Below are 27,040 nucleotides of genomic sequence, written 5' to 3'. Positions count from 1 at the left end.
ATTGCACTGCCATGTTGCATTTTCAAGGATATGGACTGTGTTCCGGGGTCAGGGGTCTGATTCACTCCTTCACTGGCAGGCACTTTGGCCTCACAACAAACCGCTATGGACTGGCTTCCAAACTAGAAGGCATCAGAGAAACAGGCAAAAGGTGCAGCCACAGCCGTCTTTGCCCTTTTTTTTTAAGACAGCCCTATAAAGCCATCTGGCCACATGAAGGATTCTAAGCTGTGCCATTCCACAAGCAGCATTTTGTTATAATTACCACATTCAAACTGCATAATTTTTTTACTGAGGTCACATTGGTTTCTAACATTTAAAATTGCATAATTTTTAAAGAACTTGACAAGCAACATGAATAGAAATGGATTTAAACAGTACCTATGAGTCCTTTACTGTTTGGGGGTTTTTTGGTATAAGGGTAAATATCAGCATATTTTCCTTTTCCACCATTCTTCAGATAGAATTTCTAAAAGTAAACTTGCCAATTTTCTTTTTTTCAAAAATGGGTCCCAACCCATTCCTTAGATATGGGATTAGGGACACTAATTTGACTGATGACAGACTTCTCAATAGTAACAACAGAAAAAGATTTAAAACAAAATAAATGAGATCACTTCCAAAATAACCATCATTAGGCTTTTTTAAAAATTATAATTTTTTAATGTAGTTTCTTTTCTTTTTGTAATGCTTTTTTTGGTGAGGAAGATTGGTCCTGAGCTAACTACTGTTACCAATCTTCCTCCTTTTTTTTCTCCCCAAAGCCCCAGTACATATCCTAGTTGTAGGTCATTCTAGTTCCTCTATGTGGGATGCCACCACAGAATGGCTTGATGAGCACTGTGCAGGTCCGTGCCCAGGATTCAAACCGGCGAACCCCAGGCACCGTCAAAGCAAAGCGCAAACTTAACCCCTCGGCCATGGGACCAGCCCCTTATTGGACCTTAAAGTAGACGTCTCTGTGTCCAGAACGTGAAAGAGACCACCTACGAAAACATCAAACGACGGGCTGGACTTTGCTCTGTAATTTAAATAAATGAACGATGAAACTTTCATGGCCCAGTAATAAATTGTGATGGCTACTCTCACCAGCTCCTAAAAAACGATTTCCTAAAAATACATTAATTGTTTTTCTTATATTAGCTTTCTAGTTACAAGTGTTAAGTATATAAGTGGGGAGAGTCACACTATTTGAGTTGGTCTTCGGGACACAGAGCAGTGCGGTGCCAATCTTCACAAAGCATGGGGCGGGGGGGTTCTTTTTCCTTCTCCAACTGAGCCCTGTGCCCACCTTCACCAGACAGGCTCCGATTTATCACAGAGCTTTGCTGGAGACCTACTGTGTGCTTCAACGCTTATTCCCTCATTCTCTCCTCTTTCTCTCCTCCCCAATGTCAACAGCCCAAAAATCTGTCCTGTGTGTTCCAGTGGAGACATAATATGGACAGTAAGGAGACTAAAACAAAATGTTTAATTTGAATTTGAATTTTAAAAAGGACCCCAATAGCACCAGAGCAAACTATAAACTTCACTGCCCTGGAGAATAAACTGCTGCCTCAAATTTGGTTGCAAAGTTGAATAATATTAATAATACACCATTTACATAGCTATTTGCTAAATGTCTGGTAAAACCAGCTATTTTTATAGCACATAATGATCTTTAGATGTTGTCACACATCCCCTCTATCTGTATGGCCCACAACATTTGAGTACGTCCCCCAGGTCCTCAATATCCACTATCATTAGACACTATCATTATCTTATCAATATATTGACACGGCACTTGCCACACTGTTAAGAATCACATAATTATTTCTCATCGTCAGTAGAAGTTTACAACTGCAAGGCAGCAAGCGTACTTGTCAAAGGTTCCTAGAGCAACTTCCCCCTATTCCATGCCGTTTCTACACGAGTGTTCCGGTTAATATTGAATAAATGAAAAGGTACCATCAAGCACTTATCACTAAATCTCTAGCAGCCATATTTTCCTTCATGAACAACAGCCAGCTTTGTGATTTTCAGGCTGTAGTGTATGGCCATCATTATGAGCGTCGATTGTCATTCCCCTGCAGATATGCAAGTACACTGGTCAGCAGAGGAGTCTGTGCAATAGGGTGCTGACAACAGAACATTTCCTGTGCCTTCACTTAAATGACGGTCACAGAGAGAAAGAGGAGGGAATAGGTACAAAACAAACTCTTCCTGGCCCCAAAGCTACGCTTTTTCTTGGAAATCATATCAATCACAGCCTTCCACGCCCTAGTGTACAAGAAAAGGGTCCGACAGACTTCACCAGCGCTGTGATTCCAGAAAGGGGCGTCCCAGGGCCTTGGGAAGACAGACGGATAGACCTGCATTTGAATCCACTTCTCCTATTACCGAGTGAAATGTAATATAGACCACACACTGTAATAAACAGGTTTTCAACCCCAGATGTATGCAGCTACCTGGAAAAGTTGGAGAAATCGAGCATGAAAAGACCTAAGAGTCTTCTTCTTCTTCTCCTGGCTCCTCCTCTTCTCCTTGTTCAGCTTCCTCTTCCTCCCCTTCCCCTTCTGCTCCCTCCTCGGTTACTTCTTTCGTCTTATTTTAACAAAAATTACATTATTATCGAGAAGTGTAAGGGTCAACAGACACAGTGAGGGAAGGGATAGAAAATCTCAGGCTAGAGTTGAGGGCCTCCCACACCTCCTACCCAACACACCTACCACACACCCAACACACACCCAACACATACACAACACACCACACATAACATATATGCAACACACACCAAATACACACACACAGAGCACATCTACCATACACAACACAACACACACACAACACATATACAACATAACACGCGTACAACACAAAACATACATACAACACACAACAAACACAAACAATGCACACAACATACATGCCACACACAGACATCATCTTTCTGAACACAGAGCCCGCAATTTGGACTGGTGATGCAGAGCGGTACATTATTCTAACGAGTTTCATGATTTCTCTTCAGCCTACAGTCTTTGCTCATATTAACAGATCACTGTCATCAAATCATCTTCAAACAATTCAGAAGGCAGTTAGAAGAATAAAATACAAAAAGAATCTCAGCAAATAGAATTTTTTCAGAAGGGAGGAAGCTTTTAAATTTATAAGCTGGCGATATTTTGTTAGAACTAGCTAATTTCTTCAAGCCAAAGTTATCGGCAACATATACATTTAATCTGAAATTACTTCCAAATTAATAGTATGTTTGTCTTATTTTTATGCATAAAAATGAGATTTTTAGAAACAGAAGCTTGCCTGACAAGAAAGAAACTAAAGAAAGAATTATTGGAAGGCTATAACTTATAGATAATGAAAAATCACAGCATAAAATAAGCTAGAAATAATCTTTAGGTCTGAGAATAGGGATTAGTTTGATAAGTAACATTACATAATGAAGTAGATCTATACTTACTGCCACTCCCAAAAAAATATAGATAGACTACACGAAAAAAGTAGATTACAGAGGAGTATTCAGCAAGGTTTGATGACTATGTGTGTGTGAGTGTGTGCATGATGTGTATGTGTGCGTGTGCGTGTGCAGTTAGTGGTTATCTCTGGGTAACAGGGTTAGAAGCTATTTTTATTTTCTTCTTTCATCTGTATTTTCTATAAAGATCATGAATTATTTTGTAATTTCAAAAATCAACAGAAGTTTCTTTGGAGAGTTTCTTTTGACATTTGGGACCCTCTTTAATGTTGATGACCATCCACAGAAACACCCAGATAATACATGTGACTTTTGGTAAATTATTCTCCCTACCCTTGAGCTCTCCATTTTAATTTAGCTCTCTGATTAGTATTTTAAAATGATTAATTCAAAAATGTTCAAAAACAACATTCTTAAAACTCTTGATTACAATGAAAGGAACAGATTTAGCTGAGGGGAGGGAATCCAAGAATGTCACTTTGGACCCGCCCTTAGAATTCACTAACATTCTCTGAACTGATTCATCTACACATTCCCATGATTAGGTCCCTATTAGGGTTTAAATTTAAAACTCCCCACATCCCAACTGATAAACAGCAGATTCAACAGGCAAACAGCCGAGTGAGAATCTCAATTCTGCTTCATTTTGACATGTAACGCCTCTTCCACCCTGTGAGCCATACGAAAATAGCATGCTGATCTTGCAGTGCTGAATTAATGAAAATTACCATAAAGCTCTTTATAATGAATCCTCCCCAATCCCTATTAGGAAGCAAAACAAAATTTCTCAAACAAGAAAAAGATCATTCTTTGAAGTTGGAATGTTTCAATATGCAGGAAAGGAATGGGAAAGAGAGGACTCCTTTGTGAAAACTGAAACGGAGTTTAAGAGCTCCCTCCATCTCTGCATTTGCTCTCTCTCCCTACTTATTTCCCATTACTCATTTCAATCACCAAAAGAAAATCAAGGGCTTTCTTTTTTAACCAAACACAGGTTCTTAATGTAAAGTAAACGTTATTGTCTTTGAAATTAGATGGACTTTCTATGACGAGCAGCAAAACAGGAGGAGTCCTTGTAATCGACCTCCATTTGACAACGCATCGGATCACCTAGAACGTAGATTCTAATCCAGTGGTTCTCAGACTTGACAGAGCATCACAGCCACCTGACGGGCTTGTGAAAATACAGTCTGCTGGGCTCCACCTCAGAGTTTCTGATTCCTGACATCTGGGGGCAGGCCTGAAAATGTGTATTTCTAGGGGTTCCCAGGTGAAGTTGATGCTGCTGCTCTAGGAACCCCACTTTGAGAACCCCTGCTAGAGTCTGTATTCTCTCTCTTAAATTATGCTGATGGATAACCAGAGCATGGTGAGCACTTGCAACTGGCAGGTTTGGCATCACGACCCAGCGAAGTCTTCATTTACCAGCGTGGGTTATGTAAGTTCCCACATTTGTGTCCCATTGGAATTACATAACTTAAATAAACAGCATGGAAATCAATAAATATGAACATGAAAAGAACGTTTTTTTCTATGTAAACTTAATGCAATACTTGGGGAAAACCCAATACATGTAAGTCACCTTAAAAACTTGTCATCAAATGAGGTGCCAAAAAAGTTGGGTGACAGGGAAGGCTCATAAAATTTGGAGAGATTATGTAGCCAGACTGCTTTGCAGGTGTCTTTAAACTTCTGCTCTATTTTAAAGAAACCAGAACTGGAATTTCTAGATGGACAAATGACTATGTTTATGTTAGAAAGACAATAGCTAATTCTAATCATCGAACTCTGGGGAAAAGGTCTTTGTCTAGCATCAAAAAAATTGGCAGTATATATACATTTATATATTTCAAGTCTGAATGCTTAATGCCCCTACGTTATCATGATTTACCACTTTAATTGACTTCTTCAATTGGTCAAACAACCTCCAGTTCCAAAGAAGGCGTAGGAGGTCTTCTTCTGTACTGGGGATGTTGGTTATTATTTAAACATAGACTCTATAAACAAACACATCAGCCAGTCCAACGACAGTTTAAATTACACATGAGGAGAAATTTTATTGCTTTAAACTTTATCCTTAATATTGTTTTCTAATTTTTCTTTTAATGTTGTAACTGCACTTTTAAATCTTACGTACTCAGCACTCACAATTTTTGAATAGTTTCTTCTAATTTTGTATACTCCTTAACCTTTTATCCTGATTGTCTTCTATTTCAGTTCTTCTTATTCTGCCCTTATTCACTTAAGACATTTCTTTCTTAAATTCTTCATCTTTGTGAATATATATGTTTCTTTTACATTCCTAATTTGAATTCTTTTTATAGTCTTTTCTTTCTTGTTGCTAGTGTTTCCTCTCATGGCCATAGTAGGGACAGCAAAGAGGAAGGCTAAGCCCCAAACAGGAAGTGAAGGCTGATGCATCTCGATATGATCTCTCATGCCTGTCAGTCCTGGCTCCTAAAATGAAGGCTCTCAACCTCAGCTCCATCAGACAACCTGAAGGCGTGCCAGCGCCCAGTCCTGGAGGGTCTGATTCACTGGCTGATGGAGGCAGGCTTCTGGAGGGTCCAAAAACACCACGGGTGATTCTAATGCTCACACACAGGAGATGAGAACCACTGTTCTAATATAACCTCAAGTTGGGGAGGCAGGTTCAAAGTTCTTCCCAAATCAATAATGCTCTCTCTGCATAGATCGCCACCAGAAACCCTGGAACCATGGGGTTTCTTAATGTCATACATCTTCCAGAGACTTAATAATGAGCTGCATGTTTAAACTTCATGGTGTCTAAGACCTAAAAGATGCAAGACCTAAAATTAAGACTCAATATTGTGTGCTGCCCTGACATCTGGTAAAATCAGGAAGGCCTGAAATGGCTTAATCACTAGTTCCCCTCCCACTCTGCTCCTGCAGATTAGGTCTCCTATAGGACCAACCCTTCTCAACAAGGGACTAGGCACAGTGCCTGCGTACCCCTCGGAAGTATTCAAACAAGCCTATCACATCCTCCTTGGGAACCAGGGGACACCTCATCCTCTTGTTCCTACAAAGCCTGCCTCCTGCCATCTCTGGTTGTTCATGCTGTTCCCAAACACAATCCTCGTGTGGCCCTGAACTGTGCAGATGTCCTCCTCCCCTGGGCTTTGAGAATATGTGACTAATAAATGACTGCCAATCTCATCTGTCCACTGTCAGGTGTTGTGCATCAACCATCCCCATAACCGTACAGAGGGAATCACTCCCGCACCAATGATGTGAACAGGAGGTGACCATAACACCACCACCAAGCACCATGCAAGCTGCATAAACTGTGTGCTATTCAATGGGGTGGGAAGGAGAAATGGAGAAGAAGTCTCTACCTAGTGACCTGGCCCCACGTGGTTGGACGTCACTGAAGACACCTTCACCATAGGAGGCTCAGAAAAAAATCCATAGCCAAGCCCTATTTCTCTACCCACCTCCCTTTGATAAATTTATCTGTCTCCAACTTATTTTATTTGTCTTCTCAGCAGTCTAAAGGAGGATATTCTGGGAGCGTGGGTTGCATCAGCTTCTTTATACCATGAAGAACAAGGAGAATGTGGCTAAAGCTGCAATTCTCTCACGTCAAAGGTGTTTTTATTAAGTGCAACTGTTAAATATGTTACTGTACCTCTTCCGTTGCTGTCTCTGCCTCTTCTTCCTTAGTTCCAAAGTAAAAATTAAAGAAAAAATATAAATTCACATAAATATTAAGTTGAATCTAAAAATTAAGTGAACTATAATAAATGCATGTTCATCAAAATGAAATACATTATTTATCGATAAAATATATGTATAGCAAAGATACGATAACTCAGCAATGCCTACTTATTTCATGCATTATATCTCAAGCTCTTGGAATATTATGAGATTAAGACATTTTTCCATCACTCATATGCCTGAGACAATAAAATTATTTAATACTACTGCTTAATTCTATGTTTAATTCTTTCTCTATATCTAAAGCATATTGCAGATCTATAGAGAGATCCAGTAAAATTCAGACCATATATGTAAGCAGTTAGAAAACTGGAACAAAACTCTATCTTTTCTACCTTTATGTCCTTATAAGTATGCCTTTATTTCAGCTTTGAACCTATTAATAAAAGTAGATCAAAAACTTTCCTCCATCAGAACAAAATGATGACATTTCTGAACCATGTATTATTTAAACACAGATTTACGGTTAAAGAGAGAAACTTGCAAGGTAAGAGAGGGTGAGACCATCGCAGGCTCAAACAGGTCTCCACTCGGCCAACCCACTGGAATTTCTATTTCCTCAGATCAAAGAAACAGAACTAGACTATATCTCCTAAAAATGCAAGGAAATAGGAGCTTTTCCATCCCTTCCCAAAATGGCTCTAAGATAAAGCTTTCTGGGAGCAGAGTACCACAACTGCTTTAATGAAGTGGAGAGATGCAGTTCTAAAGAGCAGGCCCTAAAACTTCCGAAGGCCTTGCAACTCAGGCAGTGAGCTCGTGGCATCTTGGACTGCGGGCATGGAGAGCAATCTTGCAGCTGAGTATATGCTATCACCCAGTCCCTTCTTTGGACAGATGAGGACACCAAGACCACAAAGTTAAGCAATTGGCCAAAAGTCACAGGAGAAGTAAGCAACACAGTGAGGACTTGCTTCAAGGCTCCTGGTTCCTAATTGAGTATCCTTCCTACTCCACCATGCTGCCTCTCAAGATTAGGAACAGAAAAGGCAAAATCATGGAAGGCCAGTGATAGAGGACCCGCCACACTGCCGCATTCCCCGGCCCAGCCTCCTGTTCTTGGCCAGTTCCAGAACAATACTCTCAGATTTCTGAGGTTGGCATAGAAAATGCAGAACATGAAAGTCTGATCCAGCTGGTCAAGGCTGAGTCAGCCCAAGAGGTTCTCCCAGCACTGGGAATCTCCAGACTAATCCTTACATTAAACACCACTGGCAACACACCAAATTTTAGTGCTAAAACAATGTCCAGGAAAAGAGAGTCCTGCACTTGTCGCAAGATTCAGCAGTTCGTTTCTCAGTGATGTGTTGACCGTACCTCTTTAATATTGCCTAATTCTGCTCATGCCTTGTCCCTCCCCTGCCATGACCACCACCTTCTTTCATCAGGGTTACATTACCTCTAGTATTCCTCATCTCCAACTTGTTCCCCACATTGTAGCCAGAGATAGTGTTCTAAAAGACAAGAAACCATCCCATGCTACCCTTGTGTTTAAAAACTTCCATCCTTTCAAGATTAATCCATAATCCTTAGAATGGTTGAAAGGTCATCACAATCTGGCCTCTGTTTGCCTCAACAGTCTTTATTTCAGCCAGATGGATCACATGCAATTTTTGCACATTAGCCACACCTTCCAGGACACTGCTTAAAATACTATTTTCAAGGAAGACTTTCCTGACTCATCAGGCTGAGTTAGGGGACCCCCTTATCTGCTCCTATAATCATCATTTACTTACCTGTCTCCCTGACTAGTCTGTGTAGTTCCTGGGGCACAACCTGTGTTTTATTCATTTTTGGATCTCCAGGACCTAGCCACTGTCTGGAACCAAGGTGTAAGCTCAAAACATGTGTTAAGTGACTGGATAAATGAACATACAAAATCTGATATTAACTCTTGGATATCAAAAAACATTAATTTTCTTCTTATCCACTTGAGAGCAAATTAAAATTCACAATACGCAACATAGAACTATCAACTACATAGAGTTTCACATTTTCCAGATCCAATTATTTGTATTAACTGTATTCAGCTGAAACAAATGCATTAACAAGATATACACTATAAAAAATGGGGTTGTCCTTAGAGCTAGCCTGGAGGGCAGTAGGGGGTTTTACAGAAATAAGTGCCAGTCTCAACTTTTACAGGTTAGCTAGCAGCAATTACCAAGGGACCTAGGACTCTTTATCAATATCTGAACTGACCTGAATTTCTTGAAAGAGACGTTAAAGAGAGAAAGTAATTGCTCAGAGAACTTATAAGCCTCAAATGGTCAAGTAAGCTTTGAAGAACCTTGGATATTACCATCACCAGCTCTACTAGCTCCCTGAGGGAGCAGGGACTTTGCCATTTTCATTGCTCCATCCTCAGTCTCTGGACTTCTGCCTGGCATGTGGCAGCACTCAATCTGTCAATAAAATGTTGAGTGAATGCATTTATGTATCCTACTCCTGCCTCAAGTCCCTCTTAGGAGGAGGTGGGATATATTAAGTAAGCAAGAACTTAAACTTTCATCCTTGGCTCACAGAATTATAAAGTATCAGAATTAGGCAGATCTTTAAAAGTCATCTACAAGTAATGTCAGCATCATGGTGGAGTGAGAGCTTCCCTTTGTCTCTCCCCTCTAAATCACAACCAAACAGGCATCCACTGACCAAGAGAGGATTCCCTACATGGCACAACAGGATGCCCAAGAGATCCAGGTAGTTATATATCTGATGATGGAAGCAGTGGAACTAGGGAAGCGGCCCCCTCCCTCACCCCTGGGGGCAGCAGTCCAGGAGGCAGATCCTCCTGTAGCAGCCCATGAGACTGAGTGGAGGTGAGGGCAGCCCAATCCCACGCACCTGGACACCGGCAGGGTGGTAGCAGCCACACATGTACATACACCCAGGAGGTGGCAATAGCTTGCACACAAATGCCCAAGTGGTGGTAGCAACTGGGGACAGCCCCACGCTCACACAAACATGCCCAGGGCAGCAGTACTGGTCAGCAGCAGCCCTGTGCATGTGTTCACAAAAGCACCCCAGGGCAGTGGCCCCACATGCAGGTGCATGCCTGAGGGGTAGCGGCAGCAGCACAGTGGCAGGCCCACCCCATGATGGTTAGTAGGGCAGCAGCAAAGGGAGTAGCAAGACCCACACAACTGTGAGCAGACAGGGTAGGAGCACCCAGCCCCCAGTACAGGCACCTCTGACACTAACTCCACTGGCAGTGAAGGCTGCATACAAGTCCCCAGGTCCCCAGGCCCCCACCAGTGACAGCGGCACTTGTGAACCCAGTACCCCTGGCAACAGTGCAACCAGCACCCACAGACAATGGGAACAGCAACACAGGTGGTGCATGGGACAACAGCATCCGAGTCCATGGAGAGTCAGTGGAGGAACAAGAGAGCCAGGTGACCAGAATAAAAGTAACCAAAGCCATATGCAAACAAGAGAAGGTGATTACTACCAGAAATGTGCCAGCAGAGGATCAATTCATCAAACACTGTGAAGAACTACAGTAACACTGCAGAACAGAAGGAAAATGACAACTCTCCAGAAACCAAAGCAGAAGTCACAGAAGATTGCAATCTAAATGATAGAGAATGCAAAATAGCTGTCACAAAGAAACTCAACAGGTTACAAGAAAACTCAGGAAAACAGTTCAATGAGCTCAGGAATAAAATTAATGAGCAGAAGGAATATTTCACCAAAGAGATTGAAGTTCTGAAAAAAAAAAAAATAGAGGGGCTGGCCCCGTGGCCGAGTGGTTAAGTTCGCGCGCTCCGCTGCAGGCGGCCCAGTGTATCGTTGGTTCGAATCCTGGGCGCGGACATGGCACTGCTCATCAGACCACGCTGAGGCAGCGTCCCACATGCCACAACTAGAAGAACCCACAACGAAGAATACACAACTATGTACCGGGGGGCTTTGGGGAGAAAATGGAAAAAATAAAATCTTTAAAAAAAAAAAAAGAAATTCTGGAGATGAAGAATACCATCAATGAGATAAAAAAATAATGTAGAAAGCATAAAAAATAGAGCAGACCTTATGGAGGAGAGAATTAGTGACCTCGAAGATAGAAATAAAGAAATGATTCAGGTGAAGGAGAGAGAACTAAATTTTTTTTAAATAAAGAAACTCTTTGAGAAATATATGACTCAATTAGGAAAAGTAACATAAGGATTATATGTATCCCAGTGGGAGAAGTAGGGAGAAAGGAGCCGAGAGCTTATTCCAAGAAATACTAGCTCAGAACTTCTCAAACCTGGGAAAGGAACTAGACATACAAATACATGAAGCTAATAGAACTCCTAATTACATCAATGCAAAAAGATCTCCAAGGCATATAATATTGAAACTATCAAAATTCAATGACAAAGAAAAAATATTAAGGGTAGCAAGATGGAAGAAAATAAGCTACAAAGGAACCCCCATGAGGCTTTCAGCAGCTTTCCCAGCAGAAACCTTACAGGCTGGGAGAGAGTGGAATGGTATATTCAAAATACTGAAAGACAAAAACTACCAGCCGAAAATATTCTATCCAGCAAAATTACTCTTCAGATATGACAGAGAAATAACAGCTTTCCCAAAGAAACAAAAGCCAAGGCAGTTGCCACTAGACCTGCCCTACAAGAAATGTTGAAGGGAGCCCTCCTACCCAAAACAAAAAAGCAAAGGTTTACAGAGCTTTGAACAAAGAGACAAAGAGACAGATAAAGTCAGAAAATCACAGCTCTATATCAGAACAGGTTAGCAAAGACTTAATTATAATGTAAAGGATAAAGGGAAAGAAAGCATCAAAAATAACTATAAACACTTCAATTTGGTCACAAACTCACAACACAAATAAGAATAATTTGTGACAACAAAAACATAGAAGAGGAAAAGGAAAAGGATGGAGCCTGCATAGGCTAACATGATAAGAGGCTATCAGAAAAAGGACTATCTTAGCTATGAGATCTTTTATACAAACCTCATAGTAACCACAAAACAGAAAATCAGAACAGAGTCACAAATCACAAATAAAAAGAAAACTGAGAAAACCTCACAGAAATGGCAAACAGAAATACATGGAAAAAGAAACAACAGAAATATAGAACAACCAGAAAACAAGAGATAAAGCAGTGGTACTAAGCCCTCATATATGAATAATCACTCTGAATGTAAATGGATTGAACTCACCCATCAAAAGATACAGAATGGATGGATGGATTAAACAACAAGATCCAACAATATGTTGCCTCCAGGAAATACATCTCAGCTCTAAAGACAGCATAGGCTCAGAGTGAAGGGATGTAAGCTAATACTCCAAGCAAAAGAAAGCAAGTGTAGCCATATTTACATCAGACAAAGCAGAATTCAAGGTAAAAAAGATAATAAGAGACAAAGATGGGCACTATATAATGATAAAAGGGACATTCCACCAAGAAGACACAACACTTATTAATACATATGCAACTAACACAGGAGCACCAAAGTATATGAGGCAACTATTAACAGACCTAAGGGAGAAACTGACACCAATACAATAACAGTAGGGGACCTAAACACCCCCCCTTACAACACTGGATAGATCATCCAGACAGAAAGTTAACTACGAAACAGTGACCTTAAATGAAACACTAGAGAAGATGGATTTAATAGATACATAGAGCATTCCATCCAAAAACAGCAGAATACACATTATTCACAAGTGCACATGGAACATTCTCAAAGATAGACCAAATTTTGGGAAACAAAGCAAGCTTCAATAAGCTTAAGAAGACTTAAATCATATCAAGCATCTTTTCAAACCACAATGCTATGAAACTAGAAATCAGCTACAAGAAAAAAGCTGGGAGAGTCACAAATATGTGGAGACTAAACAACACGCTACTGAACAACCATCAGAACAATGAAGAAATAAAAAAAAAAAATACCTGGAGACAAATGAAAATGGAAACACAACATACCAACTCATGGGATGCAGCAAAAGAAGTACTAAGAGGGAAATTTATAGCAATACAGCAATATAGCAATACAGGTCTACCTCAACAAACACGAAAAATCTCAAAGTAATCTTAAACTACACCTAACAGAACTAGAAAAAGAAGAACAAACAAAGTCCAAAGTCAGTAGAAGGAGGGAAGTAATAAAAATCAGAGGAGAAATAAATGAAATAGAGACTGAAAAAACAATAGAAAGGATCAATGAAACTAAGAGCTGGTTCTTTAAGAAGATAAATAAAATTGACAAACCCTTAGCCAGACTCACTAAGAAAAAAAGAGAGAAGACTCAAATAAATAAAATTAAAAATGAAAGAGGAGAAATTATAACAGATACCACAGAAAGGCAAAGGATTATAAGAGACTACTATGAAAAGCTATATGCCAACAAATTGGATAACCTAGAAGAACTGGATAAATTCTTAGAATCTTACAACCTCCCAAAAGTGAATCAAGAAGAAATAGAGAATTTAAAGAGACCAATCATAAGTAAGGAGACTGAAACAGTAATCAAAAACTTCCCAAAAAACAAAAGTCCAGGACCACACAGTTTCTCTGGTGAATTCTATTACACTTTTAAAGATTTAATACCTATCCTTCTCAAACTGTTCCAAGATATTGAGAGAACAGGACGCTTCCTAACTCATTCTATGAAGCCAACATTACCCTGATACCAAAACCAGACAAAGACAACACAAAAAAGGAAAACTACAGGCCGATATCACTGATGAACATAGACGCAAAAATTCTCAACAAAATACTAGCAAATAGAACACAACAATACATTAAAAGAATCTTACACCATGATCAAGTGGGATTTATTCCAGGGACACAGGGATAGTTCAACATCCACAAATCAATCAGTGTGATACATCACAAAATGAGGAATAAAAATCACGTGATCGTCTCAACAGATGTAGAGAAAGCATTTGACAAGATCCAACATCCATTTATGATAAAAAAAAAACTCACAATAAAATAGGGATAGAAGGAAATTACCTCAACATAATAAAGGCCATATGTGACAAACCCACAGCTAGCATCATACTTAACAGTGAAAAGCTGAAAGCTATTCCTCTGACAACAGGAACAAGACAAGGGTGCCCACTCCTGCCACTCTTATTCAACATAGTACTGGAAGTTTTAGCCAGAGAAAGTAGGCAAGAAAAAGAAATAAAAGCATCCAAATTGGAAACAAAGAAGTAAAACTCACTGTTTGCAGATGACATGATTGCATATACAGAAAACCCTAAAGAATCCACCAGAAAACTATTAGAAATAACCAGCAACTACAGCAAAGCTGCAGAGTACAAAATCAACACAAAAATCAGTTGCATTTCTATACACTAAAAATGAACTAGAGGAAAGATAAGTTAAGAATACAATCCCATTGACAATCACAACAAAAAGAATAAAATACCAAGGAATAAATTTAACCACAGAGGTAAAAGACCCATACAATGAAAGCTATAAGACACTATTGAAAGAAATCGAAGAAGACATAAAGAAGTGAAAAGATATTCCATGAATAAGGATTGGCAGGATAAACATTGTTAAAATGTCCATACTACCTAAAGCAATCTACAGATTCAATGCAATCCCAGTCAGAATCCCAATGACGTTCTTCACAGAAACAGAACAAAGAATCCAAAATTTATATGGAACAACGAAAGATCCTGAATAGCCAAAGCAATCCTGAGAAAAAAGAACAAAGCTGGAGGTATAGTAATCCCTGACTTCAAAATATACTACAAAGCTGTAGTAATCAAAACAGCATGGTACTAGCAGAAAAACAGACACACAGATCAATGGAACAGAATCAAAAGCCCAGAAATAAAATCACACACCTACGGACAGCTAATCTTCAACAAAGGAGCCAAGAACATACCATGGAGAAAGGAAAGTCTCTTCAACAAATAATGTTGGGAAAATTGGACAGCCACAAACAAAAGAATGAAAGTAGACCATTATCTTACACAATACCCAAAAATTAACTCAAAATGGATTAAAGAATTGAATGTAGGACCTGAAACCATCAAAATCCTAAAGGAAAATGTAGGTAGTACACTCTTTGACATCAGTCTTAGCAGTATCTTTTTGAATACCATGTCTACTCAAGAAAGAGAAACAAAAGAAAAAATAAACAAATAGGACTACATCAGACTAAAAATCTTCTGCAAGGAAAGGAAATCATCGACAAAATGAAAAGACAACCCACCAACTCGGAGAAAATATTTGCAAATCATATACTTGACAAAAGGTTAATTTCCAAAATATATAAAGAACTCACACAACTCAACAAAAAAAAAAATCAAACAACCCAATCAAAAAATGGGCGGAGGGTATGAACAGATATTTTTCCAAAGAAGATATACAGATAGCCAACAGGCACATGAAAAGATGTTCAACATCACTGATTATTAGGGAAATACAAACCAAAACTACAACGAGATAGCCCCTCACACCCGTCAGAATAGCTATAATTAACAAGACAAGAAATAACAAACGTTGGAGAGGATGTGGAGAAAAGGGAACCCTCATACACTGCTGGTGGGAATGCAAACTAGTGCAGCCACTAAAGAAAACAGGACGGAGATTTCTCAAAAAATTAAAAGTAGAAATGCCATATGATCCAGCTATCACACTACTGGATATTTATCCAAAGAACTTGAAATCAATGATCCAGAGATTTATGCATCCCTATATTCATTGCAGCATTGTTCACAATAGACATGCAAGCAACCCAAGTGCCCATCAACGGATGAATGCATAAAGAAGATGTGGTACATATACACAATGGAATACTACTCAGCCATGAAAAATACAAAATTGTGCCATTTGCAACAACATACATGGATGGAACTTGAGGGTATTATGCTAAGCAAAGTAAGCCAGACTGAGAAAGGCAAACACCACATGATTTCACTCATATATGGAAGACAAACAAACACGTGGATAAGGAGAACAGATTAATGGTTACCAGAGGGGAAGGGGTTGGGGGGAGGGTGAAAGGGGTAAAGGGGCACATATGCATGGTGACGGATAAAAACTAGACTATGGTGGTGAGCACAATGCGGTCTATACAGAAACTGATATGTAATAATGTACACCTGAAATTTACACAATGTTATAAACCAATATGACCTCAACAAAATAATTTTTTTAAAAAGTCATCTACACACAATGCTTAAATTGACTTTTACGGTTGGCAAACCATTATATTGGCAAAAGGTGTTTTTTAAGATAATTATAATTACATGGTCAAGTAAGCCAAACTCTTGCAAGATCTTAAGACAGTGTCGGAACCATTGACTTGACGAAGCTACAACTGAAAATCATGTTACCTTGCTGGTCTTCTAAGAAAGTTAGTCAAGGGAAGCCTCCGAAGTGGGAAGTCTTAGAACCTTCACCAGCAGCTATTTTTGTTGGGGACTTGGCCAGGAAGCAGGCTGCTGACGTGGCTCATGGCCAGGACTAAGGACAGGTGTCGGCCGTGGTGAGTGTGAGGCAGTGGGGAGTTAGGACAGGTGTCTGGTATGGAAGGAAGCCGAGGGCCAGCCCAGAGTGACCTGAGGAAGGCAGCTGGCCTCAGAACGGCTGGAGATCGGGGCCAGAGCAGAGCTGTCTAGATGTTCAAGCACTACCAGGACCCAGGCCCAAACTCGCCAGCTCCTCGAGGACCTAAACAACGTCTGCCTCTTGAGAAAGCAACTCTCCTCAAGACTGATTTTGGAGGAAGCCAAGGGGGGTGGTTTACAGACGGTAAGCACGTAGTCGAGATCTGAAAAGATTCTGGAGAGGACCACTGAGTTGGCAAAAAATACGCCGTAAAATAACTTTACCTCGATGAAAACCAACACAAGGATGAATAAGATGTGTTTCCAGCATTTCATAAAGTTCTCATGATGTCCCCAGTCTGCAGTTCCTTTCTTAGAGTGTGCCCAGAAGCTGAGGTGACCTCCTGCTTTCCTCCTTTACTCCTCAGGTACCATTCACAAGCCTCCTCTCTCCTCCTCAGCATCTCATCCCCCCTGGGTCATCAGAGAAGGGGACCATGAAGTCCCTTCTCTACAGGCGGTCTGAAGCAACAGGTAGGATCTTAGGCATGAATTAATGGTCTTTTCAGCATTCACCATCCTGCGTCCCGAGTGCTACCCCAAGCTGTCAGCAAGCAGGTGATGTACATCTTGACATCTTGTGCTTAAGAACCCTGGGGGCTTCGGGAGGCAGTCAGGGCAAGTCCATGTCATTAGAGGAGAGAACTCTGTCTCCATTTCTGATTTTTTTTAATCAAAATAATATTCTTAGATATATATTTCTCCCCGTTAAAATGGCATCGTGTGAGTGTTTACAAGTATGTAGAGTGAACACGTGCAGTAGTTGAGATCAGATGAGCAAGCCCATGACTTAGACACTTAGCTGGTTTATCATGAGGTTTAACACTGCCAGCTGCTGGGGGCACTTGGTACCATTGCACACTTGAAAATTGTTCTGAACACACAAATGAATGGCTCTTAACACACAATCGAAAGATTTAAAAAAACAGTAAACACTGAATAAAGTCTGTAGTCTGCTCAACAGAGAGGCATCAGTGCCATATTCCTGGTTTTGATACTGTACTGCAGCTAAGATGTCACCACTAGGGGAAGCCAGATGAAGGACACACAGGACTCTGAACTATGTCCCTGGAAGGCCATAATTATTTCAGAATAAAAGTTTAGAATATGTTTGTATTCCTTGTCATAAATAGTGTGGCTGAATACCAGGATACGAATTCATTTTTTTGTCCTCCCTACTACACAAAACTGGGGAAAGGGAGCAGAGCTACCATCCCTCCCCACACTCCAAGAAGATAGCTACATATTTGTTCCGGTTCTCCGCCCCTAGGGAAGAAATTCTAGGCCTTGCTTTTCAAAACCCAGGGCTAACAGAGGCGATGAAGCTGGATGGTCCCTGGAAAAGGGCTTGGAGCTTAGGGCTTGGAGTTGAGGAGATGGGAGCAGCCAGACTGAAGAGAGAAGGGGGCCGAAGAAGCTGTGCCAGGGACCACGGGGGCATTCAGGCAGCAGGGGCCCTCTGCACCGGGCAGCGGCTGTCTGCGGTCAGAGCCCTGGTCGCTGTGAGAGGCACAGCCATGTCCACCCAGGGCAGAGGATCTGACCCACGCGGAGGGACCAGTGCTTGATGGCTCCATCAGGCAGCAGAAAAGCCACGTCATGACATGCTCATGGCAAAGAACCAGAGCTCCCTCCCCTTCCAGTCCTCAGTGAAGACTCTGCGGGCACTCGAAGTCCCTAGGGAGGAGAGGGTCTGTGAAACACCTCGCTCACATTGCATTTCCCTCCAGCCAGGAGGTGGAGGCAGGAAGCAGACATAATGACGTCCACAGAAACAAAGGAAGCTGACATGCCTTGCCCACGAGTCTTAGGAGCCAAATCTAGGCCCACTGAGACCACGTTCTCCACACCCCTCTCGGCATGTGGGCTAAGGGGGGACGCTCAGCGGGCAGCGCTCTTTCCACACAGCGGGCTGGGAAGAGCCGGAAGCAAGGACCCAGAAGTCTCCTCAAGACCGCCTCCAACAGAGCCGGAGTTCTTGTCGTAAAGCTGTGGGTTTAGCTGAGTTGTCAAATCTAGAAGAGCCTACTAGGATGTGTCTACTACTTTGAAAATCAATGTTAAAAAGGTGAAACGCAGGGATCCAATTAGCCTTTCTGTTTACTCCAATTAAGCCCACCGAAGCCTGGGTGCCTGGGGGTAGAGAGGTGATGACAAGTGGCTGAGCCAGCAGTCCTATATCAACCTTTAAAAACAAACCCTAAAACTGTATCAGCAAACAGGTGGTCCTTCCAGCAAGGATTCTCAATATCAGATCGTCTTTTTCTCCTTTTTAAATTTCAGTCGATTTTCCTATATATTCAGTCTCAACGCTAATCATGTTATTATGCGATTTTCAACCTCGTTTACTGACAAATTGTGGCTTTTTTTCTTTTCCTTTTTCTTTTTTTGAGGAAGATTAGCCCTGAGCTAACATCTGTCACCAATCTTCCTCTTCTTGCTGAGGAAGACTGGCCCTGAGCTAACATCCATTCCCATCTTCCTCTACTTTTTACATGTGGGACGCCTGCCACAGCATGGCTTGACACACGGTGCATAGGTCCACACTCAAGATCTGAACTGGCGAACCCCGGGCCACCGAAGTGGAACATAAACTTAACCGCTACACCACCGGGCCAGCCCCTTTTTTTATTTTTTAAGTGAATTAAAGTAAGTCAAAGAGCACGTACCCCTTGTCAAATGGGAAAAAGTCAGAATTCGCCTTTATGTAGAATAAATATTATTAAAGAGTTGAAAAGTGAGTTTGATAATTAATGTTAACAATATAGTCATCTAAAATAAAAATGTCTTTTACTTAGTCATTTATTCATCACAGCCCATGCAAAAATCACAAAAATGGTTTTCGTAAATTCCTATCAAGATGCACAGGATTATAATCTACTTTGGAAAGGGCTCATAATGTTAAAATATCGTAACAAGGAGAAGCCCAGGCTGGCTGGCTTATCACGTCATTGAACTAACCTGGCCCACCGGCTGAGAAGCTGGAGCAAACCTTGCCCTTGCTGTGGGAGGCAGGGTTTGGTTATAACACTGCTCCCTTCCTCTAAGTCTCATGGGTCTTATCTGTGTCTCTCCCTCTTAAAAGAAGCAAATTGAATTTCAAAGTACAAATCAATAACACTGTAAAACTGCATTAGGCGATTCACGCAAAGTTTAAATTACAAAAACACAGATTTTTGTTTTAATTTCAAGATCATGAAACTGTCACTCTATTTAATTTAACATTTATTATTTCTGAATTATACAGGCTGCTGTGAAGCCCCATCTAACTTCGAGGTCAAGATTGAAGATTTCATCTTTCTTCAAAACAATAAAAACTTCAGAGTCTTAAATTATCAACATTTTGAAATAGCAGTCTTCAAATAGGAGGGAATTTACTGCCCTGGCATCTCAGAAATTTAAATTCCCTAAGATAAAGACAAATTGATGCCCACTCCACACGCCTCATTTTCCCTAGCGTGGTTGTCACGCTCAGCACCCTTCCTAGTCACATTCCGTCTACTCAGAATGAGGCTCCAAATATCTGAAAAGCTGTCCGCACCTCTCCTGGAATCAATGAGTAGGTAAAAACACAAACCATCAGGGTTTGGTAGACAGTCTTTGCTACAACTGGTCCAGTGCAGCAGCCCACTGGCACGCTCCTAAGAGGAGCCTCAGCCCCACGCCAGCAACCCCTCCCGTTCAGGTTCCCTCTGCACCGGAGTCTCCCCCTTACCTGGATTCCCAGCCACATTTTTAGAATTCCTGATTAAGTGGCCCACCTGGTCCCCCATTATCTCAGCTTGGTGCTTCTAGAAACCGCAGTGTCCTTCCCCTGACATACTCCCCCATCCTTTATCCTGTGGCTCTTTAATCGGAACCCCTTTAGAATTAGATGGCAGGCCTTGGATCAGCTGGGACCTGTGATTCCCCCAACTGGATTTTAATTTTGTGTCGGTTTTCCTCCCCAAGGGCCCCTTTCTATCCTCAGCTCCTGTTGGCTTCCCACAAAACACCCCACCCCCTTAGTTCTGTGTCCCCACTGGGTAGTGCTCTTGGTGTGTGTATGCTGGGAGTCCATCATCACTCATGATCAAGGAAGAAGGTCCTCGTTTTATAAAGAACTTGAACCTAACCTAACCCTAACAACTCAGCTACAAATTCTTAAAGCCTTTCTAGCCTGTCCCTCCCGGCCTGGGTTCAGGGTCCTTCCTCTGGCTTCCTTTTAGCCCTTTACGCACCTCAACCACAGCAGTTAACATGTTAAATGAAAAGTACCTGCTTCCTCCCTGGCTAAGCCCTCAGCTCCTTCCTTTCCTGCTCACTCTTGGGTGCCCAGAATGATTCCTGGCACCTGGTAGAAGTTCAATAAATGTTTGGTGAGCAGAACTGAATCCAGTGAAATGACAGTGAAAAAAGCAAACACTCACATTTTTCTCCTGGGATTCAGCAAGGTTGCCTGCATCTTCATTGTCCTCTTTTTGTGCCTCATTTTCTCCACTTTCTTCAGCCTTCTCTGTTCCCTGGTCATAAAGGAAACCCACAGCATCACTAACCTTAGATAAGCTTCCAAGAAAACACCAGACCACACGTACTGTGGTTTTCTTATTTAGATACACAGAATATAAATGGAGCAAACGTGGACCTCCTATTTATTAGATCATTATCCACTAGAGTATAGGATCGCCACCTCTCAAGATTGCTGATTCAATCTGTTGGTGTAAGTCAATAGATCTGACTCACATGCATGATGGAATAATAAACTCCCTAATCAGGAGTTTCAACTCACCCATTTAAGGCTTATGAACTCCAAAAGATTCAATATTTAGGTAGTGTTTGTTTTCTATTGCTTTTGGAGAGAGGCTTTATAATTTTAGAGTTTAAAAAAGATGGTTGGATGGATGGATGAATGATGGATGAATGATGGACGGATGATGGATGGATGATGGGTGGATGATGGACGGATGGATGGATGGATGGATGATGGATGGATGAATGATAGATAGATAGATAGATAGATAGATAGATAGATAGATAGATAGAAAAGGTAGACCAACAGGCAGACAAATAGATATAGAAAGATGAGAACCAAGTAGACCTTCTGAGAAACCTGGTCTGGGGGAAGATGGTTCGACATACAAACTCTTACCTCTGTGGTGCCCTGCGCCTCTCCCACTACGTCGCCATTGGGAAGGGAAGATGCTTCCTCGGGTGATTTTTTCACCTGCATCATATAAATTGAGAATGTTTGAGAATTTTCTTGAGAATAACAGCTTGAATGTCAACATCTTTGAACTATTCAAATTATGTTTGTCTTCATTCCTCATCTTAGCTTCACAGCAACACTGTAATCTAAGTAAGTAGGACACTCGCTACCACTCACAAGCTAGTGACAAGAACATAAAGGCAGCAAAGGTCACACTGCAAGTTAGAGGCAGGGCTAGGTCCAGACCTCCTACTTTATGCTTTTTTTCCCTTACCCAGTGGTTCCAAGTCTTTTACAATATTAGATTATTTTTCTCAACACACACACACAAAATTGTAACTATGTGAGGTGATGTAACTAAACTTCTTGTGGCAATCATTTCACAGTATATACATATATCAAATCATTATGTTATACCCTTTACACTAATACAATGCTAAATGTCAATTATATCTCAACAAAACTGGAAAAATAGGTTGTTTTTATTAAAAAGGCACTTCAGAATCATGGGAACAAATTAACCCATATACACACCCTCCAGTCCCATGCTCCTTTGATAATCAACATTAAAAATCTGATACGTACCTAACTCTATCCTAATGCATTCATAGAGGCTATTTTGGGGGGGTTGGTTCTAATTTTTGTTCTATTTTTGTGTTTTTTAAAACAGAAATGGGACCATACTATGAACAATTTGATTTTTTTAGCTTATTATATCATGGACATTTGTCCAGGTTAATTCGTATGGTTCTACCACATTCTTTTTAAAATTGCTTAATATTAAAAATATAATAATTTATTCAAATATTTCCCAGTTGATGGTTGTTCAGAAAGTTTACACGTTTATGCCTTTACAAACAACACTCTGCTAAACTAAATAAAATGGTGGGGGTTTTTTGGTTTGGGGGAGTTTTTTTGAGGAAGATTAGCCCTGAGCTAACATCTGCTGCCAATCCTCCTCTTTTTGCTGAGGAAGACTGGTCCTGAGCTAACATCCGTGCCCATTTTCCTCTACTTTATATGTGGGACGCCTGCCACAGCCTGGCTTGACAAGCAGTGCCATGTCCGCACCCGGATCCGAACCGGTGAACCCCGGGCCGCCGAGGCAGAACATGCACACTTAACCGCTGCGCCACCGGGCCGGCCCCCGTGGGGTTTTTTAACTATATTTCTTTCCAAAAAAAAGAAATCATGGCGATTCATATTCCCATAGTAATATGTGAATGTCCTCTTTTCCTTTATCCTCATCGCAAATGATGATGATTGCTTTTCAATCTTTGTCAATCTGTTGGGGAGAAAATGTAATTTTCTTTCTGTTTTCATTTACATTTTCCTAATTACTGAAAAGAAAGAGCATGTTTTTCATGAGTTTTAGCCACTTACATTTCTTGTTCAGATAATTGCCTTCATGTGTTTTGCCCATTTTTACTTGAGTTGTTTGTCTTTTATTATCAATATTTTATTATTATAAATTTTCAGAGGTTCTTTATATAATAGAAATATGAGCCCTTTGTCAGATTATAAATTTTTTCCAGTCTATCATTTTTTACAAATTTTTTTATATTTCTTTTCAGTTTTTAGCCTTTTATACAAATAAATTTATCTAACTTGAATTCTCTGAAATGTGGTTCTATTATTTTATATTCGTTATTAACAGCTAGAGCTCTAATGCCTCTGGAACTTAATTTAGCATATAATGTAAAGTACATCTCTCTTCCCTTTCAAATAGATGGCAAATTATGCCTGAACTATTTATAAACTCTCATTTTCCAACTGAATTAAGATGTCATTTTTCTCATTTACTAAGTTCTATATATAATTGGATCTGTTAATACACTACTTTATACATCAATATATAAACATATCCGTGGATGTATTTATCAGTTCTCATGCCAATATACTGCTTGTATATTGGCATGTATCTCTTTTAACATGAATTTTAATATTCAGAAATGCAACTTGCTACACAAAGTCTTCTTCAAAATTTTCTTGGCTCTTCTCAGACATTTATTATTCCAATAAATTTCAAGATCATTTTTTTCTAGTGTCAAAAATTTTTAAATAGACTTTTGATTGAAATAGCACTAAATCTATCTGTTTAGAAAATGTTCACTTCTTACTGTTAAATCATCCTATCCAGGAACATCATTGGTCTATGACTTTAGTATTTACTGGCATCCTTCAGAATAAAATTAAGTTAGGTTCTTCATAATATGAAGCCAAATATGTGTCTTGATAAATTTACTTGTAAACATTTCGTAGATTTTTATCACTATTGTGAGTGAGATTTTTTTTACATTTTAACTTCCCACTTGTTATTGGTGATATAAATGAAAGTTACTAATTTTTCTATATTTTTCTTTTATCCAGAAATTTAATAAACTATCTTATTAATTCTAATGAATTTTATTGGGGTTTCTAGAGATTTCTAGGCATACAATTACATGATACAAAAATAAAGATAATTTTCAAATTTTTTTGTGCTCTTATAAATAACATATGGCTCAATCTTTGCTAAAATCTGATTTCACTGACAAATCCAATTCCAGCATAGCCAAGTAATCTTCTATTGAAATCACCCTCCAACAGAAAATGACTATAAACTCTGGACTAAATTTTTTTAAATAAAAATTAAAAAAAGAAAACACAAGAAAAGGAAAAACAAGAGGAGAATAAACCAAAGCAAGAAGATTCAAGAGGGAGTTAACACTTAAAAGATGAGAATGATTTGCACACCCACGTTCATAGCAGCATTATTCACAATAGCCCTGCCTCCCCACCCAGCTCACACTCACTGCTCTGCCCAGGGACAGGCGCCTCTGCTGACCGCTGACCGCTGCCTGGACTCAGGGCAGCACGGAGGTGGAGTGAGAGGGTTCCATTTGCCAGGCGGCTCCAAATCAATGCCCAGGGCCCCCTCTGCAGCGGAATGTGCCACCTGGGGGCATGGAGGGCCCTTAAACCACTCCCACCTTCTGCAGGTGGCAGGGCCTTGGTTTCCTTCTTCAAACCAACGCCTTTGGTGTTCCAGCTTTCAGAGATTCTTCCATAGTGTCTGGTCCTCCCACAGCATCCTCTCTGGTTTTCCTGCGCAGCCGCAAGACCAGGGGCCAGAGCGGGAGGCTGCAGCAGCATCTTCACCTGAAGGCCCTCCGGTGTCTCCTTAATGACTAGTTCTCTCCGATCTGGTCTTTGTTCTTTCTAGAACTCCTATTACTCACATATTAGGTCTCCTGTATCTGACGTCCAGATTCTTGGCTTTCCCTCGTGATTTCCATTTCTCTGTGTTTTACTTTGTGTTTGATGTTTGTCCCCTGTGGATCTTCCTGACCCACAATGCGGGCCTCCACAGTGTCCATTCTCTCTCTTGCTCATCTTGCAGTTTTAAAGTAGGAAATTCCAGAATGTCTGTTTCCGCCCCAAATTCACGTCCTTCACGGTTCTCATCAAATGTTTCTCCAAATCTCCCTCTGCTTCTTCCCTTTGTGCTCCCTCATTGGAAGGCACCAGAATCCTGTATTCAGTGCGCTCTTCCTCCTCCAGGTTACAGGGAAACGCTGCCCTTATTGAAATATTTTTGCCATCACTCAAAATTGCTTTCAACAGGAATTCACTAATCACACCAGAAAAGGAATATCAAAGCTTTTAATCACACGTCATTTGGGGCCCAAAGTTGTGTTACTCGGATGTATCATCTGCACCTCGTTCCTCAGACTCGGATGCGTAAGAGCAGATCCATCTTCCACTGAGGACGCCACCATGGCTTCAACAGAGGGATCTGAAGCCTCTTTTGAGCAACGTCAGTCTTGCTGTTAGGAATGTTAGAGCGTCCTGAGGCGGCCGCCATGGGGACAGCGCTCACCGGGATGTTCAAACTCTGACCCTGAATAGTCAGTCACACCCCAACAGCGTCCTGTAAATGCAAGGCTTTGACATTGTCACCACTGTACTTATCGCTACCAGTTAGGGGAAAATCCAATTACATGTATAATAGGATATTTCCCACTGGTATCTTAATAATATTCCCCTGACTAAAATAATGTATAAAAGACACTGATTCTAGCGTTTCTTTGCCTGATATTTAACGACAATGGTATAGGTCAGCAATCATAGCTTCAGTTACATCTTTAAATGTTAACTTGGTCAAATCTTTGCTTCATTAATTTCAATCTAGCACGTTCTAGGACAGCAGTTTTCAGTCAGAGATTCTTATCACCTCTCGTATCATTTTACTAATATACAGATATCTAGGATCTACTTCAGACGTCCTGAATCTCATTTACTTGATTATTCTTGATATAGTCCTACCATATATGGTAAGAAGATGCTTGGCATTTGTGGTATATTGCATGGTACACATGCTTAGTATATTCATGGCATATTATGGGTGATTATTATATCAAGATTTTTTTCCCCTGTTCATCCATTTTATAAAAAAAATATAATGTTTGCTGTCTTCTTTAAAAATAGGCTTAGTGATTACATTTATAGATATTTTGTCTAAAACTTTCTTGGATTGACTTTATTATTATCTTTTGGATGCCACGGCAACAACCAAATTTTCCTGTCAGGTGCATTATTCTGGGTATAATTCTCATCAATTCTTTCACCTTTGAAAATTATTGGTAAAAGATTAATCACAGTCACTTTAGGTCTTTTGTCATCCACAGATATTTTTCTTAGCTTGTTTTACTTTGACACTTTCCTGAAAGCTTTTGCAACCAGCTACAGGCCAGAATGCTTCATCTTCCACATAGAAGGACCCAGAGCCCCAAAGAAAAGGATTATATGCCGGGTGCTTTTGGGTCTAGGCTTCTGATGGCATCACTTAAAGAACTTTGAGACTATACCAGTGGACTGAGCCAGGATTCCAGAACTCTAGTTGAGAAGTAGCTGGGTTCATCAGACTGCTAACCCCAGATCCAATGGAACAGGAATTAACTACATAGGACTGAATGAATCGATGAGGGGTAATTGTCATTTTTGCTTGGAATATTGTTGATGTTATTTTAATGTCCTATTTTCTGGATATAGAAAGAAGCCCTCTGTCTTTCCTCTT

General features: G+C 40.5%; 1 protein-coding gene across 1 annotated transcript in view; it reads right to left on the bottom strand.

Annotated features, from left to right (window-relative positions):
• Window positions 1-27,040, bottom strand: part of SH3BGR (SH3 domain binding glutamate rich protein) — a 49,552-nt gene that overhangs the window by 1,596 nt on the left and 20,916 nt on the right. Inside the window, exons 4-7 of the mRNA XM_005606156.4 lie at window positions 21,925-21,999; window positions 21,206-21,298; window positions 7,122-7,151; window positions 2,448-2,583 (exon numbers count right to left, since the gene is read on the bottom strand). Of these exons, the coding sequence (XP_005606213.2) occupies window positions 2,482-2,583; window positions 7,122-7,151; window positions 21,206-21,298; window positions 21,925-21,999 (300 nt within the window). The 3' untranslated portion in view covers window positions 2,448-2,481. The remainder of the gene's footprint in view (window positions 1-2,447; window positions 2,584-7,121; window positions 7,152-21,205; window positions 21,299-21,924; window positions 22,000-27,040) is intronic.

The sequence above is a fragment of the Equus caballus genome, chromosome 26, assembly GCF_041296265.1.
Source record: "Equus caballus isolate H_3958 breed thoroughbred chromosome 26, TB-T2T, whole genome shotgun sequence".
NCBI classification, from domain to species: Eukaryota; Metazoa; Chordata; class Mammalia; order Perissodactyla; family Equidae; genus Equus; species Equus caballus.
This window is presented reverse-complemented; position numbering and strand designations above follow the sequence as displayed.